This window comes from Carcharhinus amblyrhynchos, chromosome 10 (genome assembly GCF_965287045.1).
Source record: "Carcharhinus amblyrhynchos chromosome 10, sCarAmb.v2.hapA, whole genome shotgun sequence".
Lineage (NCBI taxonomy): Eukaryota > Metazoa > Chordata > Chondrichthyes > Carcharhiniformes > Carcharhinidae > Carcharhinus > Carcharhinus amblyrhynchos.
This window is the reverse complement of record NC_137333.1, coordinates 64,773,796-64,791,096: the sequence shown is the minus strand read 5'-3', so window position 1 is coordinate 64,791,096 and position 17,301 is coordinate 64,773,796. Positions and strand designations below refer to the sequence as shown.

The following is a 17,301-nucleotide window of genomic DNA, read 5'->3' as shown; positions in this document are numbered from 1 at the left end:
GTTTGCAATGTGCACTTAGTATTTATAAATCATTTTTTTTCTATGACTAACTAGCTAATGAGACCCTCCTCAAGTGTCTATACCATTAAAAATTAGGCTCTCCTAATTGTATGTATTGCAATTTTTGGTATAAATCTCAGAAGGAAACATTTGAAGTCATAACTAAAAGCTTGGACAAAGGTGATTTTTCAGGAGATTCTTAAAGAAGAATTGGAGATAGATATGCAGAGAGATTTAGGGAAGAAATTCCAGAATTTAGGGCTCAGAGCTAGATAGCTACCAAAAGTAGTGCAAAGGAAATGAGGGATGCATAATTTGCTAGCGAAGCTTGCAGAGGTCGATAGTAGACTGCAGGAACAGGGAGGGGAGAGGTCATGAATGAGTTAGAACATGATGATGAGAGTTTTAAATTTGAGGTGTTGAGGATCATGGAGCCAATGTAGATCAGCAACAGAGGTAATACGTGAGAGGGAGTTAAGAGTTCCTGGTCACAGTGCCCTTCACTTCTCACTGTCTTTGGTCTGATTATCTGTCTGGCCTCTAACAGATTACACCTTTAGATCACACTTTAATAGATTGGTGTATTTCAAAACTGATTGCTTCAATTGTTGACTGTTTAGTTGAACACATTTCAACAATTTGCCCTTCACAGTCCTCTGTCCTTAACATTTGCTTTAATAGCTTTATTTTTAACATCAGTTAAGTTCATTGCTACTAAAATGTCCAATAAAAACAAAAGCCTAGAAATCATCAACTTTAACCTAAGCATGGGACACAAAAAAGGCACACGCAGATCAATTAACTGTGGACAATCTTCCTCATTAGCTTCTGGGAACTTGTGTCAAATTTGGGGCAAGTTTCAAGCAACATCCTGATAAATTCATACTCATGTCATCATACTTTTAGTTCAATGTCCCAGCCTTCGCTATGACCAGCACTTATGATGTACACTCCCACCAAGACAGATCCATCAGAGATGGTGGCAGCCTTAGGAAGGAGTGGAGTCCTCAATATTGACTGCAGATCCCAGCACACTTCATACCATCAGGTCAAACATAGACAAGAAAATTTCTGACTGATTACCACCTACTTCCCTCCTACACCTGATGAATCAGTACTCCGCCTAAAAGAAAAACTAAGATTGGGATAAGTGGTTTGGTAGCCCTTCTACTAACCAAACTGGCCAAGTTCTTAAGGATATAGCCACCAGGCTGTGCTGATGACAGGTAGTGAGAGAACCATCATGAGGGGTGCATTGCGTTGTGCGGCAGTAGCACCATGCTAACTGGAATAGATGCAGAACAGTAACTCAATACTGGACATCCATGAGGCATTACGGACCATGAGCAGCAACAGAATTATGATCCAGCACAATCTCACTCATGTTTCGGCCATATCCCTCACAACAATATCACCATCAAGCTAGGAAATCAACCTTGATTCAATAAGAGTGTAGAAGAGTAAGCCATGAGCAGCACAAATTGTGCATGAAAATGAGGTATCAATCGAGTGAATTTATAACACAACTACATAAATGCTAAACAGTGATCTTACAACCAGGAGATCAAATCTGTAGTTCTGCCATATCCAGTCATGAATGGACTACAAAACATCCTTTTCCTGCTTCTCTTTCTCTTTATCATGCTTTTCTCCTCTTTTTCTTTTTTTTCTCTGAGGGTTGTTAATCTGTGGAATCCTCTTTAGAAAACAGTGGAGGCTGGGTCATTGAATTTATTCAAGGTTGACTTGGATGGATTTTTGATAGACAATGGAGTCAAGGTTAATGAGGGGACAGCTAGGTAGTGGAGTTGAAATCACAATCAGATCAACCCAATATGGTGAAATTATTGAATGACAGACAAGGCTCCTAAGGGCAAATGGACTACTCCAGCAGCCTGTTCCTATGTTCATATATTCCTCCCAGTTCTTATAGTGTTGCTCTTTAGCTGATTGCTGTGTAGCTGCTGGCAAAGCCTATGTTCTCACGATGACAAGATTGTTCAGCTTACAACAACTAGCACAAATAGTGATACCCTCTCCACTGAGTAAGGAGGAATCCTTTTGGGCTGTTCAGGTAGCCAAAGTATTATTTCAGCACACTAATGGTGTCCTCTATCACATTTCATGTGCAAGCATGACTTCCATAGTATTCATGCTGCACCAATGTGTATGGGTTACACAGCTGAGTCATCAGCCATGAGGTCAGCAGATTGTCCTTCTCACCCATAGCTATCCTTCTGTTTACTATGATGGTTCAAATGCACATGGTTTCCAGTGGGAACTGGAGTTATTTGCACTTAATCACTGTTTTCCATCCATTGTGACATAAAGGAAGTCAAAAGAGTGATATTGAATGAAGGCATCATGACTACTGCCAAGGTACTGGACATTGACTTGTATGATACAGTTCATATACCAGCTGAATACTGAAGGAGTGAAATCCCACGTAGGTCAGTGCGTCAGGACTTCTACATGGTCTCCACAAGCACCTTGGATGTACATCCAGTCGTGGACAATCTCAGAGATGAAGACTGATGTTTTAGTGTCTTATGGCTTAGATATGAAAATACCTTTGCAATGAAATAATGCTTAATGCTTACAATAAAGTCTTTGAGCTCTTTATGCCTATTGTTGAAGGTTAGCATAGTAAGGTCAGGGAAGAGGGATTTAAGGAAACAGTTTATCGAGAAGGCAAGTAGAATACTAAAAGAAAGGAAATATTATTGATTTATTGTCCAAGAACTAATGATGATGCAACTCCCAACATAGTGGCAATGTGGTTTCCTGTCAATGATGTCCATTTTTTAAAAAATTAAAATCATATCCTGGCCCTATTTGCAATCTTTTAGTTTACGTCCGTCATGACAGTGTGAAATGAATTATGCAATGCTGCTAGATCTGTCAAGTATATAAATGGGGCTGAAAGAAACAGCATACATCCTACCTATATCTCCAAGAAAGGACAAAATGAAATGCTTTCAGATTCCAAGTCTCCTGATACTGCTGAGTTCTACATTTACGTTTGCGTTTCCCTTGATTTCTGAGATAAGTCAAGATGATTACAGTTTTGCTAAGGTATCTAAAGATTCTAAAGTGAACACAATTACTATTGTTATATTTTAAGTAATTTGAAATGCCTGATGTTTGAGAAATGTTAATATGCATTGTGTGGTTCTGCTTTTCCAGCAATACCTCAAACAGATTTATGACTTTGAAGATGGTTCTTTCAATGGTCCGAGAACAAGCAATGACGACAGTCTAAGAGCAAGTGTTATGAAAATGCAAAAGTTTTTTGGCCTCCCCATAACTGGTGAGCTGGATTCTGCAACTTTGGAAATAATGAAGAGACCTCGATGTGGAGTTCCAGATGGTCTTCAATACAATCACTTTCCAAACAAGATCAGATGGCAACACACAAACGTGACCTACAGGTAGATGTTATGTTTCCCTGGTATTTTTGAAGGTATTTTTGACAATAGATGATTCTAACTTATTTTTCCAATTATTTTCCAAAAGGATCACCAAGTACACACCAGATCTTGAAAATAAAAAAGTCGATAGAGCTATCCAGTTAGCTTTCAAATTGTGGAGTGATGTCACACCATTGACTTTCACCAAGATTCTGGATGGTGAAGCAGATATTATGATGTCCTTTACACCGAGAGGTAATTTATAAGCGTTTTAATATTGAGATGAATTCAGGAAGCACAATTAAGTACTGCAAAGGTTAAATTTTTCAACTTTTTTTCCTGTTACTAGTACATGGTGATGGGTATCCATTTGATGGACCGGGAAGACTTCTAGCCCATGCCTTTCCACCCGGACGAGGGCTTGGTGGTGATGTCCATTTTGATGAAGAAGAAACCTGGACAATGGGCTCAGAAGGTATTGAATTTAAATAGTGGAATCAAATTTGGTCATTGCAGAATATAGTCCATTGTCATCCGAAAAAAGTTCTGCAAATTATGCACTTTACTTACCAGGTCAAAATTAAATTACTATTATAGCAAAGCAATCCTGTATCAACACCACTTCCAAATGTACTTTTAAAAATTAGTTCACCTCTTCTAATTTTAAGCAGCTATGTTTATAGTATATTTAAGGGGCAATTTTCCATTTTCGCTGCACCAATCCTCAAATATCATGTGTGGGCCCAGCATCAAATGGTTTGGGATCGTCCTGGTCCCCTTCTAATGGCGCAACTGGATTGCACCTAGGAAAAGCGCAAAGCCAATTAGCACATTTAAAATAGCATTTAAATATATTTAGCCTGTTCGACACTAGATTCTCCCAGTTCCTACCCTTCCAACCCTCGGATGCAAAGAAGGCCAGCGAGAATCACTGCTGGTCTCCACTAGCTGAGACCAGGTGTGATGGTCATACCAGGGGGCTCAGAGGCCATTGAAGACTTTGGGTGGTCAGGGCCCTGTCTAAGCAGTGTCCATCTGGCACCTTGGCAGTGCAAAGGGGTGGGGTTTATAGCAGTGGGGCCAGGACAAGGGTGGGGACCGAGTGGGAGCTATGACAGGGATCTATGCCGATTGGCTCTGAATGGGGTATGAAAGGGTGGGGCATTAAGGGGGCATGTCAGGGGTTATGAAGGGGGGGCATGTCAGGGTCATGTAGGGTGGCATGTCGGGATTCATGAAGAAAAACCCTTTGGCAGGGCCCCAACCCCTGATGCCAGCGATCATGCTGGAGACAGAGGTGGGGAAACATGCCACCTATGCAGGGGGTTGTCCAAATATCTAGGGGGGCAGGGAGCGATTCTCCCAGTCCACTGTGAGATTAGGGTGCCCTTTCAAAACAGCGCCCAATCGCTTTGCAGCTGGGTTCATCAATGTGTTTAGGCCCCACTCCTCACAGAGCCGGTGCACAACTCACCACTCTCCCAAAAAAAAGGGATGATTGCAGTCTCGTCCGCACCTGTCTGTCCAGGTTTGCTCGTCATTATGACACTTCATTTTTTTAGGAAAATCATGGCCTTAGTCTCCATGCATGACTTCCCATTCCTCAGCCAGGTGAATGAGCGAGAGTATTATTCAAGCCCTCTGTTAGCTTTAACTGACTGCTCAGAAGTGCAAGAGACTGGTTCATGGTTACTTGTAATCCTATTTCCCTTCTCTCCACTTGGGCTACTGTTTTGTTTGTACTTGATGCTGCCACTTTAACTCTTCCCTCTCCACACCACTAGTACTGCAGAACTAGATGATGAACTTGTAATTGTAATTTGAACATTTTCATTTAAGTTCGATCTTGTTTTTGTAGAAAAATATAACTTCCATTAGCTGATTGAGTCTCTCACGATCAAACATTGCACTGTTGTGTATGCTGCATTTGAGATGGCAGGAACAAAATTCTTGTTACCTTTTTACTGAACATTGTACAAGGAGACAACATTGGTTGCCCACAAAATTACACTTAAATTATGAGTTACTGATTTCTGGCGCAGAGCTGACAGTGCCAACATCCAGCTGCTGGATACTCCTGCAAGGCCGGATTCTCTTGGCCATCTGCTTTGCAGGCTCCCTGGCCTTGTGGGAGTGAACACAGTAAAAAGTCTGACAACACCAGGTTTTAGTCCAACCTATTTATTTGATAATATACTCACAAGCTTTCGGGGTTAGCCCCTTCATCAGGTGAATGGAGAGTTCTGGCCTCAGACAGAGCATATAAAGCACAGACAGTTTAGAGATTACTGATTAGAATGCGGAGTGTCCAGCAGCTGGATTTCGGCACTGTCAGTCTGTGCCAGAAATTGGTAAATCATAATTTAAATATAAACATAAAAATAAATTACATATTATTAGCGGACCTGGGACTGAAGTCTCCGGGCATGCTAGCCTCTACCAACCTCCCCCCCACCTCCCCCCACACCCCCATCAGGAGTGTTTTGCTCCAGCGGAGTTTACAACAGTTCCCCACTAACAGGGAGCTGGCAGCCCAATCCCACTAAAATAAAGTGGAGTCGTTGAGGCGTCCCCAGGAGGTTGGAGCTAAGTGGGGTGGGGGGGGGACATAGGCATTGCCAGTTTGTCAGTGCCTGTCTGGCCTCCTGGCACTGCCAAGGGGGCACCTTGGCGTTGCCCACTGGGCATTGGAGAGTGCCAAGGGAGTGGGGTATAATTGGCGCATGGCCTAATGGGGGTAAAGCCTCAGGGGCAATTGGTGGGGGTGGGCTGTCCCGCTGGCACTCTGCACTCAGCAGTGACAGAGGGAGGGAGGCCAGTGATCAGGACTGGGCTGGGGTGATGAGGAGGGTCAGCCTGTTGGGGACAGGTGGTGTCTGTGGGAAGGGGGGGTCAGAACTGATGTTGGGGGGGAATTGGGTGATCGGGATTGCCGGTGAGGGCGAAGGAGGAGACCGAGGCAGGCTGAGGGCAGGGATGTCAAGGCTGGCCACGATATGTTTGGAGTCCAGCGATCGGGCCACGGTGGGGGCGGGGGGGTTCGTAGAAGGGGCAGCAATGTGGGGTTACACGGCTGGCCAATGATCAGGAGGCTGGCAGTGCGATGCCACTGCACATGTACCAATCTCTACACGTTCCGCAGATGTAAATATCAAAGAACAGAGGCTTTGGACTGAATTTTATGGTCCACTGGGGAGGCAGGTTGGTGGGTGGAGAGGGTGAGGGGTGTATAAATTTGGCTGCTATGCCAGCAGTTCCTGGCACTTACCTGTCCACATTCACTCCTGTTGCAATTTTACCAGCAGCAGAGGAATTGTCAGGAGACCCATTCACTCACTCATTCAAGCCCTTAAGCAACCAATTAGGGCTTCTTCCAACAGCCACTAGGATTTAACTGCGACGGGGAAGGCCGGCACGAGGTATCCAGTCCACCTGATGAAATGTAGCAGACTATGGCTGGACAATGAAGGGAAACTCTTTTTCTTATGTTCCCTATGCCATTTAATGCATCCCCCCCCAAGAAAAAGTATCTCCCCCTTCCATTATTCTTCTCAATGCAGTCCTATCCATCTTTACCCCCAACCCCTCAACTCTAAACTGCCAGTCTGGCTATAGCGAAACTTTGAACTAGAAATCCATTCAATTGGCTGGCAGCTTTTTAAGACAGGACTTTTGCCCCCACTGGTCAGCTTGCTCCACAGTCATTTAACAGCGATTGGACTGCTAATTTTCTCAAAGCAGGACCTGCACACTCCAGCCAGGGGCAGAAGTCCTGTCTTAAAAAGCTGCCAGCCAATTGAATGACTTTTACACTGAGTGTCTGTACTTGCACAATGCAGGATTTTTAAAGTTAATTTTGAAAGGTCATCAGGAGCTCAACTTCTATTTTAAATTTAGTTATTTAAAATTTTAAGATAAAAAATGCTGAAATTTATGTATTTTCTCTGCCAGCCATGTGGATCATTGTGAGAACAGAAAAGTGCATGTTAAAACACTTGCTGTAATGCCATTCCCCACTCTAAACACATTACCAGAAGAATTGCGTTGAAGCTGTGATAACAGCTGTATGATTATATCATGTACATGAACATGACTTGCATAACGAAACATACTGGACACGTATAGATTGTTGTTTTTTTGATTTTTAATCCCAGATTTATTTATTCTATGTAATGTTGTGACTTTATGCTAATCAATTCTCCATGAAATTTTTACTCAAAACTGAAGTTTTGATATTCTCTGTGTTGTAATAGGATTTTGGAAATGGGCTGTTGTGATAGAATGTTATGTATGGATTTGCAGGATTCAGCCTTTTCATGGTGGCTGCTCATGAAATTGGCCATGCTCTGGGAATGGCTCATTCTAAAGATGTGGGAGCTTTGATGTTCCCCCAGTATTCATATTTTAAAACTCAAGACTTCAACCTACCATACGATGACGTTCAGGGAATTCAAGCTTTGTATGGTAAGTTCAAATCACTTTTACAAATAAGTGCTTACATAACTTTATCTACTAGAGACCGTTACAGTTCATATTGCCATGTATCAAAAATATTCCTTGATATTTCAAGGTAAGAATTTCAATCTGTTATTTAGATTTGGTAAATCATTATTCTGGTATGTTAGCAGTAAATTAATCTCATCACTTAAAAGTAGAAGTCAAAATCAACCTTGCATAACAAAAATAGACTAAAGTTATCTAATGGTCATACTAATAGTATTCTGTTCAGCATAATAATGCCAATGATAAGTACAAACTAACATTATTTATTTTTAAGTGCTTATTCATTTGGATATGTTTTAAATATGATAACACAGGTTCATCAAATAAGTATGACCCAAGACCTCACCCAAAGACTCCAGAGAAATGCAATCCTTCTCTGTCCTTCGATGCAGCCAGTAAATTACGTGGAGAAATGATATTCTTTAAAGACAGGTATGCAATAATTTTCTCTGCAAATTTGTGGAAATTCTGTTTTCTATTCCTTCATTTAAGTCATTTGTAAATTTAGTGAAAAGCTAAGATTCCTGTTCATATCCCTGAGATCCTAATAATCCTATTAATTTGGATAAATTCCCTTTATTTCTACTCTTTCTTCAACTTAAGAACATAAGAACATAAGAAATAGGAGCAGGAGTAGGCCATCTGGCCCTTCGAGCCTGCCCTGCCATTCAATGAGATCATGGCTGATCTGTCGTGGCTCAGTTCCACTTTCCCGCCCTCTCCCCATAACCCTTAATCCCCCCTCTTATCAAAAACCCATCAACCCGCTTCTTAAAAATATTTAACGAGGCAGCCTCCACCACTTCAACGGGCAGAGAATTCCAGATATTCACCACCCTTTGAGTGAAGAAGTTCCTCCTCAACTCCGTTCTAAACCGCCCCCCCTTTATCTTGAGGCTGTGCCCCCTAGTCCTACTGTCTTTTTTGAGCGGGAAGAGTCTCTCCACCTCTATCCTATCCATCCCATTCATCATCTTATACGTCTCAATGAGATCTCCCCTCATTCTTCTAAACTCTAACGAGTACAAGCCTAGTTTATTCAGCCTCTCCTCATAGCTCAACCCCCTCAACTCCGGTATCAGCCTAGTAAACCTCCTCTGCACTCCCTCCAAGGCCAAAATATCCTTGCGCAGGTGCGGCGCCCAAAACTGCACACAGTACTCCAGCTGCGGCCTCACCAATGCCCTATACAGCTGCAGCAAGACCTCCCTACTTTTATATTCAATCCCCCTCGCTAACTTCCTAACCAATTCCCCACTCCGGCTGACTCTAATTTCGTATGGTCTTATTTTTGTTCACCAATCTCATAGCCTGCTATAGTTCTATTGCTAGCTTAGTGGGGAACAGTTATGTGAAGAGAAAAGTGAGGTAGAAGGTCCAGGATTCCTGTATTCCACATCATTTGTCTGCTTTTTCTAGACCAGCACCAGTACAGATAACATGAAATAATGACTTTCTTCTTCCATATACTCAGTTTTTGATCTCCCAGGAACATCAATGAAGAAAATATACACTCTTCTTAGCATGTTGCCTCTTAGGTTTATTAATTAGAAACTGTTGTGTATTTCCTAATATTTTGTTTTTATTTTGATACAGTGTTAACAAACATTTAACTAGGCAATGTTTACATTTACATGAATAATAAAAATGTACCATTGCTAAAACGATGTTCACGAAAAATGGTGTTGGTTTTAAAGAGAAGAGATCAATTGCCAATGCACAATTAAAACACTGCAGCCAATCACTCTAATATGACAGGAAATATCTCTTTTCTAGTCTAATCAGCTGTTAGGTATTCAGTACCAACGTAAAAGTAATAACTAAATATAAATTAAACCATTGTGCACGGTGGCAGAGTGGGTAGCACTGTTGCCTTACAATGCCAGGGATTCAGGTTCAATTCTGGCCTTGGGTGACTGTGTGGAGTTTGCATGTCCTCCCCGTGTCTGTGAGGGTTTCTTTCAGGTGCTCCGGTTTCCTCCTACAGTCCAAAGATGTGCAGGTTAGGTGGATTGATCATATTAAATTGTCCCTTAATATCCAGGGATGTATTAATTAGGTGGATTGACAGGGTAATTACATGGGGTTGCGGGGATAGTGCAAGGGTGGGTCTGGGTAAGATGCTCTTTGGAAAGTTGGGGCAGACTCAATGAGCTGAATGGCCTCCTTCTGCATTGTAGGGATTCTATGATTCAATTGATCAACACTAACTTTTGGAATTTCTATTTAGGTTCCTTTGGCGTGTACACCCACAAATGACAGATACACCGTTTATGACAATTCAATCTCAATGGCCGAATCTCCCAGCAAATATTGATGCTTCATATGAAAATGCCCTCTCGGAAATTATTCTATTTTTCAAAGGTTAGAAATCTCTTCTGAAATTCATCATCAATCTTTTGTTTATGTAATATTGAAAAATATGTATTCATGTCTTTGTCCATTTTTTGACTCAGTGTAAGGAACGTTGATAACAGGGACTGGAGCACAAATTGTGAAGCACTATAAGATCTTTTTGGGCCAGATGTAGATTATACTTCCTACGCTGTCCCCCAGCAATTAACAAAGTCACTCCACAAGCTGTAAACAAGGCCAAGAAACATCAACAGAACTGATGTTATAGTTGTTTGATAGTACAGAATTTGAGTATTTTGAGAAAAGAGACATATCGAAACTTTCTGTCTCGCACTCACCAGGATACTTCACATGAATACCAATCCCAGGGGGAAAATAACAATTCATACTGTATAAGAACAGAATGCTGATTAGTTGGCAGGTGGACCCTGATTGGTAGAAGTGTTAACAGGAAGAATGTATCGGTTGATGATGATTTGGCAGTTAATTGTCAACTACACTGCAACTCCGATATTCTAATTTAAAGGGGAAACTTCAGATAGTTCAGACTATTTAGCAGAATGGATAGCCAGGAAAAGTTAGATGGATTAAAGCCCCTGATAATGCCTATGTATCTTTGGTCCTGACACCTCCTGAAACTCCCCCTGAACTCCTACCCAGCCACACACCCCCAACCCACTGACTAAACTCCATTTCCCAACTACCCTTCTAACCCCTCCAAAACACCTTCCAAACACTCTCAACCCCCTGACCACCTGATCAATTCCTGACCATAATAGCCACCCCTGACTACCCTTCCACCCTCAACCTCCCCACCTCTCTGAACAACCCTCCCCCACTCGAGCACCTACTCCTCCCCACATCAATTACCCTAGCCCCTCATCCACTTGCACATTTACCTTCTCTCCTGAGTGGCTATGACCTTTACACTTATCATTTTATGGTAGCAATGCCATAAAAAGGGGGCAAAGCTTCACTTCCCCTAATGCTGCAACCCTGCTCTGGAAGGTCTCCAAAACCAGGAAGCTGCACATTTCTCACCAGGCCCAGGTCAGAAAATTGGATGGAAAATGTGCAGTTCCAGGCACGGGTTAGTAACAAAGAGCAGTATAGGAATCTTATGTTCTTATGTTCTTATGTAATCTGATGGTGATTACCATTCCGCATAAGTTCAGGGCCATATACTTTGGTTTAAATGTGCTTTGGAACTGTGTAGGCGAGATTTTGATTGAGATTTGTAATTCATTTTCATGATGTATTCATATAAGATATTTCAATTACATAGGGGACAAATATTGGGCTGTCAGGGGATATGACATTTTACCAGGATACCCTAGGTCTATCTATGATTTTGGTTTCCCCAAAACTGTGAAGAAAATCGATGCAGCTCTACACATTGCTGAGACTGGAAAGACATTTTTCTTTGTGAAGAACAAATGCTGGAGGTAGGAGAATGAACATCTTGTAAATGTTCCACTGAGATTTTGAATGAGCACTCTTTCTAAAAATAATTGTGCAATGTCCTTTTGTCTATTAGTTACAATGAGCGTGCAAAAGAAATGGATCAAGGATATCCAAAGTGGATAGAAGATGACTGGCCTGGCATTAGTGACAATGTAGATGCTGTTATTCAGCAGAGAGGTATGTTTTCATTCAAGTCACAGAATTATTTTTGAGTAGCACCTTCTGTATGTGTCAAATGTATAATTATAATAGATTCAATGTTCAATTTCTACCAGAATATGAAAACTTAGGCATAAAAATAATTTAATAAAAGCAAAAAACTACAGATGCTGGAATCTGAATCAAAAACAGAAAATGCTGGTAAAATTCAGCAGGCCTGACAGCATCTGCGGGGAAGGGAAATAGTGGGCGCATTTCACCTGAATTGGCTCTATGTGCTGAAGCCAGTGGGAAAACAAGATTCATCCATTTGCTCGATGTAAATTTATGCATCGCAGGAAACACAACAGCCAACCTGGCTTTCAGACACTGGCTTCCTTCCTGCTCACAACAGAAAAGTTACCACCCCCCTGCTCCCCGCACCCCTGATCCAGCTGATCAGGGGAGCAGCCCCAACCTCTCAGCAGAGAGGGGGACTATCACTGAAAGAATGGTTAACACCTCCCCTCACACCACACAGTCAAGAGGATGACTGCATCTGCACCCAACCCCCCGGCCCCCATGCATCACTCTCACTACCAGACAAAGATTTTGATAAAGAATCTTAGAACCCCTACAGGATTCTGACACTGTCAGTAACCACCCACCCCCGCCCCACCCCTAAACAAAGCACTTTGCTTCTGTGAGATTGCCTGAAGTTGTCAAGCAGAACAAGGACCTTTATAAACATCAAACTTAGAAATAATGGGGATACTTCAGATGCATTTAATCATTAAAGGAAAACTGGCATGCTGTATGAAAACCATTAGGCAATCAAACATAGAACATAGAACATAGAACATTACAGCGCAGAACAGGCCCTTCGGCCCACGATGTTGCGCCGACCAGCTTTTAAAAGCAAAACACTAACCCACTAATCTAAACCAATCCCATTTCGTCCATAAACCTATCCACAGATCTCTTAAACACCCCCAAACTAGGCGCATTTACAACTGCAGCTGGCAGGGCATTCCAGTCCCTCACCACCCTCTGGGTAAAGAACCTACCCCTGACATCAGTCCTATAACTACCCCCCCTTAATTTAAAGTCGTGCCCCCTCGTGCTAGCTTTCTCCATCCTAGGAAAAAGGCTATCACTATCTACCCTGTCTAAACCTCTAATCATCTTATATGTTTCAATAAGGTCCCCTCTTAGCCGCCTTCTTTCCAGCGAAAACAACCCCAAATCTCTCAGTCTCTCCTCATAGGATCTCCCCACCATACCAGGCAACATCCTGGTAAACCTCCTCTGCACCCTCTCCAAAGCCTCTACATCCTTCCTGTAATGTGGGGACCAGAACTGCACACAATACTCCAAGTGCGGCCGCACCAGAGTTGTGTACAGTTGCATCATGACGCTGCGACTCCTAAATTCAATCCCCCTACCAATAAACGCCAAGACACCGTATGCCTTCTTAACAACCTTATCTACTTGATTCCCAACTTTCAGGGATCTATGTACACATACACCTAAATCCCTCTGCTCCTCCACACTATTCAAAGTCCTCCCGTTAGCCCTATACTCAACACGTCTGTTATTCCTACCAAAATGAATTACCTCACACTTCTCCGCATTAAACTCCATCCGCCACCTCGCGGCCCAGCTCTGCAACCTTTCTAAGTCACCCTGCAAACTATGACACCCTTCCTCACAATCTACCACACCTCCGACTTTGGTGTCATCAGCAAATTTACTAATCCACCCAACTATACCCTCATCCAGATCATTAATAAAAATTACAAACAGCAGTGGCCCCAAAACAGATCCCTGAGGCACACCGCTCGTAACCGAACTCCATGACGAATATTTACCATCAACCACCACCCTCTGTCTCCTATCTGCTAGCCAATTCCTGATCCAATTACCTAGATCACCCCCAATCCCATACATCTGCATTTTCTGCAGAAGCCTACCATGGTGAACCTTATCAAACGCCTTACTAAAATCCATATACACCACGTCAACTGCCTTACCCTTATCCACCTCTTTGGTCACTTTCTCAAAGAACTCGATAAGGTTAGTAAGGCACGACCTACCCGCTACAAAACCATGCTGACTGTCTCTAATTAATTCATTACTCTCCAAATAACTATAAATCCTGTCTCTAATAATCCTTTCCAAAACCTTACCCACCACAGAAGTAAGACTCACTGGTCTATAATTCCCAGGGAAGTCTCTTCTCCCTTTCTTAAACAATGGGACAACATTTGCTGTCCTCCAATCTTCCGGTACTATACCAGAGACCAACGACGACCTGAAGATCAGAGCCAGAGGCTCCGCAATCACCTCTCTTGCCTCCCAGAGAATCCTAGGGTAAATCCCATCCGGACCAGGGGACTTATCTATTTTCAAACCCTCTAAAATATCCAGCACATCCCCCGTATCAACTGCAATACTATCTATTTTACACCCCTGCACCCCAGTGTCCTCCTCAGCTACATTCATGTCCCCTTGCGTGAACACCGAAGAGAAATATTGGTTCAACGCCTCTCCAATCTCCTCCGGTTCCACACACAACTTCCCTCTACTGTCTGTAACTGGCCCTAATCTTGCCCTAACCAACCTTCTGTTCTTGACATACCTGTAAAACGCCTTAGGGTTCTCCTTAATCCTATCAGCCAAAGTCATCTCATGTCCTCTTTTAGCCCTCCTTAACTCCCTCTTCAACTCCCTCCTAGCCAATCTAAAACTTTCTAATGCACTACCTGAGCCCTCAAGCCTCATCCGAACATAAGCCTCCTTTTTCTTCCTAACCAACGAATCAACTTTTTTAGTGCACCACGGTTCCCTGGGCCTACCAAATCCTCCTTGCCTGACAGGGATATACCTATCACAGACCCGCAGTAGCTGCTCCTTGAAAAATCTCCACATCTCGGACGTTCCCAGTCCCTGTAATCTCCTAGTCCAACCAATGCTTCCTAATTCTCTCCTAATAGCCTCATAATTACCCTTCCCCTAGCTGAAACTACTGACCCGAGGTTCAAAGGCTAATTAAAGATACTGGACCATGAAATTGAATGAAGACAAAGGTCTTCGAAGGTTTGCAAGGGATCTCAAAGTATTCAAAGGTTTGCAAGGGATTTTAAAGAACTTTGAAGGTTTGCAAAGGATTTCAAAGAGCTTCAAAGGTTTCTAAAGTTTTTCAGCGTTCTTGAAAGACTTGGAAAAAAATGCAATATTAAAAGAATGGGCTGAGTGAGCAACTGTGGGAATGGATTCCAACCTGTCCCCTTCTTGTACCCCCCACCCCTGAGTGAAAGTGACTTCTCCTGTGAGTCAGAGGACATCAAAGGGTTTTCTCACACCTGCAACTTCTTAAAGAAAGAAAGGTGAATCCCTTCTGTAGAATGGAATGTGATTTGGATGCCTTCCAGGTATCCAGGATTAAATTGACCAGACCCCTTCAAAGTTTTCACAGTACACAGTCAAGGATGAAGACTTTGATCAGACAGCTACCTGAAATCAGCATGCCAAGAGTAATCTTCAGGTTTTGGAGGGCAGGAAGGGGCACCCCAGTCATGAGATCCTTACCCCAGGGGAGAATTCCATAGTCTATCCTCTTGCCTCCAGCCTAACCCTCTGCCCCCCCAACCCCCATAAATCCTCAGGTTCTTTGGGGGTCCTTCCCTCTGCAGCCTGGCAGTGTCAGAGGGGCACTTTGGCAGAGAACTTAACTCCATTGCGGGATGGCTTTGAATTGAGCATCAAGTTGTTATTAAATGTAAAAGAGGAGATTTCCATGTGGTCCCTTGGCTAGAATCCTGTTTTAGCCCCAAATCCTAATTCAGCAGGATGTTAGGATTCCTGGCAGTGCGAACAGGGCTTTGAGTCTATATTTTCTGTTTTTTCGTGGGACAAAAATACTTTAGACTTGCTTTCTGCCAGGTTTAATTACAAAGACTCATGAACGCGTAGTGTATAAAAAGATACATTTCAGAAGATTTTTTTTACTACTTTTATTGCTATTAAGACCAATCTTGGCACATATTAATAATTGATATAAGCCTTCAAACACTATAGGATTCTATGTGATAGTTATTCAACTTGCCACCTGGTCATGAAATTAATGTTTGCAGATCAGCAGATCATTGTAGAAAGCACACAATTTCATTTCTATTGAAAAGGTAAATTGGACAGATTTTCTAAATGGGAGTTGATTTGCAATGCCACTTCTATAACTGGACAATTTGTTACACCACATTTGTGGAATCATAATATCCAAATAATCTGTCACCTTTTGAACTATTCCAAAGACTTAAGAGGAACAATAAGGAGGACACGTTATTGTCCCAGTTTCCATGTCACTTTTAAACAGTGGTCCTCTATTCCACTTGTTGTGTATGTTGTACTGTGCAGTCTCTTTAAGAATGATGCACGGACGAGCCTGTATGTATCCTGTCTGCATCCTCTTTGATCATTGATATACTTCATATTGTTGCGTTGCCAAGCATCCAAGAAGCTCCAGGAGAATACTGATTGTAAACCTGGACAGCATAACTAATTCATGAATCCACAATTCCTTGTAGTCAAGTTCATTGATAATATATCACATCTGACATGATTGCATTTCATATATGGCAGTTATTTCACCTAATTTTTTTCTGTATGGCTGTTGAAAACATTATTACTGAGAACATCTAGTGTACCATGTACGATTTTTTTCAACAAACCCCTTGGTTATATTTCTGAGCTGACTCTTGAAATGATTCTCTTTACTTTTTCAGAATACATTTATTTTTTCCATGGATTCACAATGTCTATCTACTACTACAGGGACAAGCGAGTCATGGATATTATGTATGCAAATTCAGTAGTTTGCAAATAATGAATACATCTGTGCCATTTCTTGAAAAATGTAAAATTATGCTTCAGATTCAGGAATTTTCACTCTTGTCATTGAATTTTGCCAGGGTAATATTGTTCTAGCTTCTGGCCTTGCCTTATCATTTGATTTTTATCTATAATAATCTTTATTCATTTGAATTTTGGAGCAATTTCAAGGATTACGTTTCACTTTTGTGGTTCTATGTTTGCTATTATCTAATGATTGCTGTAACAATTTAAGAAAATTAAAGCTCTTATGCATTCAATACATCTAATCATAGTTATTCCTGCTTTATGGAAATTGTAATACAACTGATATGAAAACTCTCCCAATTATCCTCACCTCTTCAGCCAATCCATACAAACATCAGAGAGGAAAGGATGACAGATGTCTTTGTGTGTTACACTTTCAGATTCTAACCCCACTTAATTTTCCCAGATACGCTATTTGTGGATCACACCACAAATCATGCCCTTTCTAATTTCTAGATAACTTTTAGTCAGTCCAGAGATCAAATAGAAAGTGCTACTGGGGAAATATTGACTT

General features: G+C 42.0%; 1 protein-coding gene across 1 annotated transcript; it reads left to right on the top strand.

Moving 5' to 3' along the window:
• Window positions 1-2,956: 2,956 nt before the first annotated feature.
• On the top strand, window positions 2,957-16,977 carry LOC145349388 (collagenase 3-like). Its single transcript, XM_080197908.1, has 10 exons — window positions 2,957-3,075; window positions 3,187-3,431; window positions 3,517-3,665; window positions 3,760-3,885; window positions 7,713-7,874; window positions 8,228-8,345; window positions 10,144-10,277; window positions 11,554-11,713; window positions 11,806-11,909; window positions 16,655-16,977. Exons 1-10 carry the CDS (start codon window positions 2,968-2,970, stop codon window positions 16,753-16,755), a joined length of 1,407 nt encoding a protein of 468 aa, XP_080054034.1. The 5' UTR covers window positions 2,957-2,967; the 3' UTR covers window positions 16,756-16,977.
• Window positions 16,978-17,301: the final 324 nt, after the last annotated feature.

Excerpts from the sequence above, each read along its gene's own strand:
- LOC145349388 (XM_080197908.1), top strand. The coding sequence starts at position 2,968 with ATGAAATGCTTTCAGATTCCAAGTCTCCTGATACTGCTGAGTTCTACA. Across the intron at positions 3,432-3,516 it reads CACACAAACGTGACCTACAG|GATCACCAAGTACACACCAG; the intron begins GTAGATGTTATG and ends ATTTTCCAAAAG. Across the intron at positions 3,666-3,759 it reads GATGTCCTTTACACCGAGAG|TACATGGTGATGGGTATCCA; the intron begins GTAATTTATAAG and ends TCCTGTTACTAG.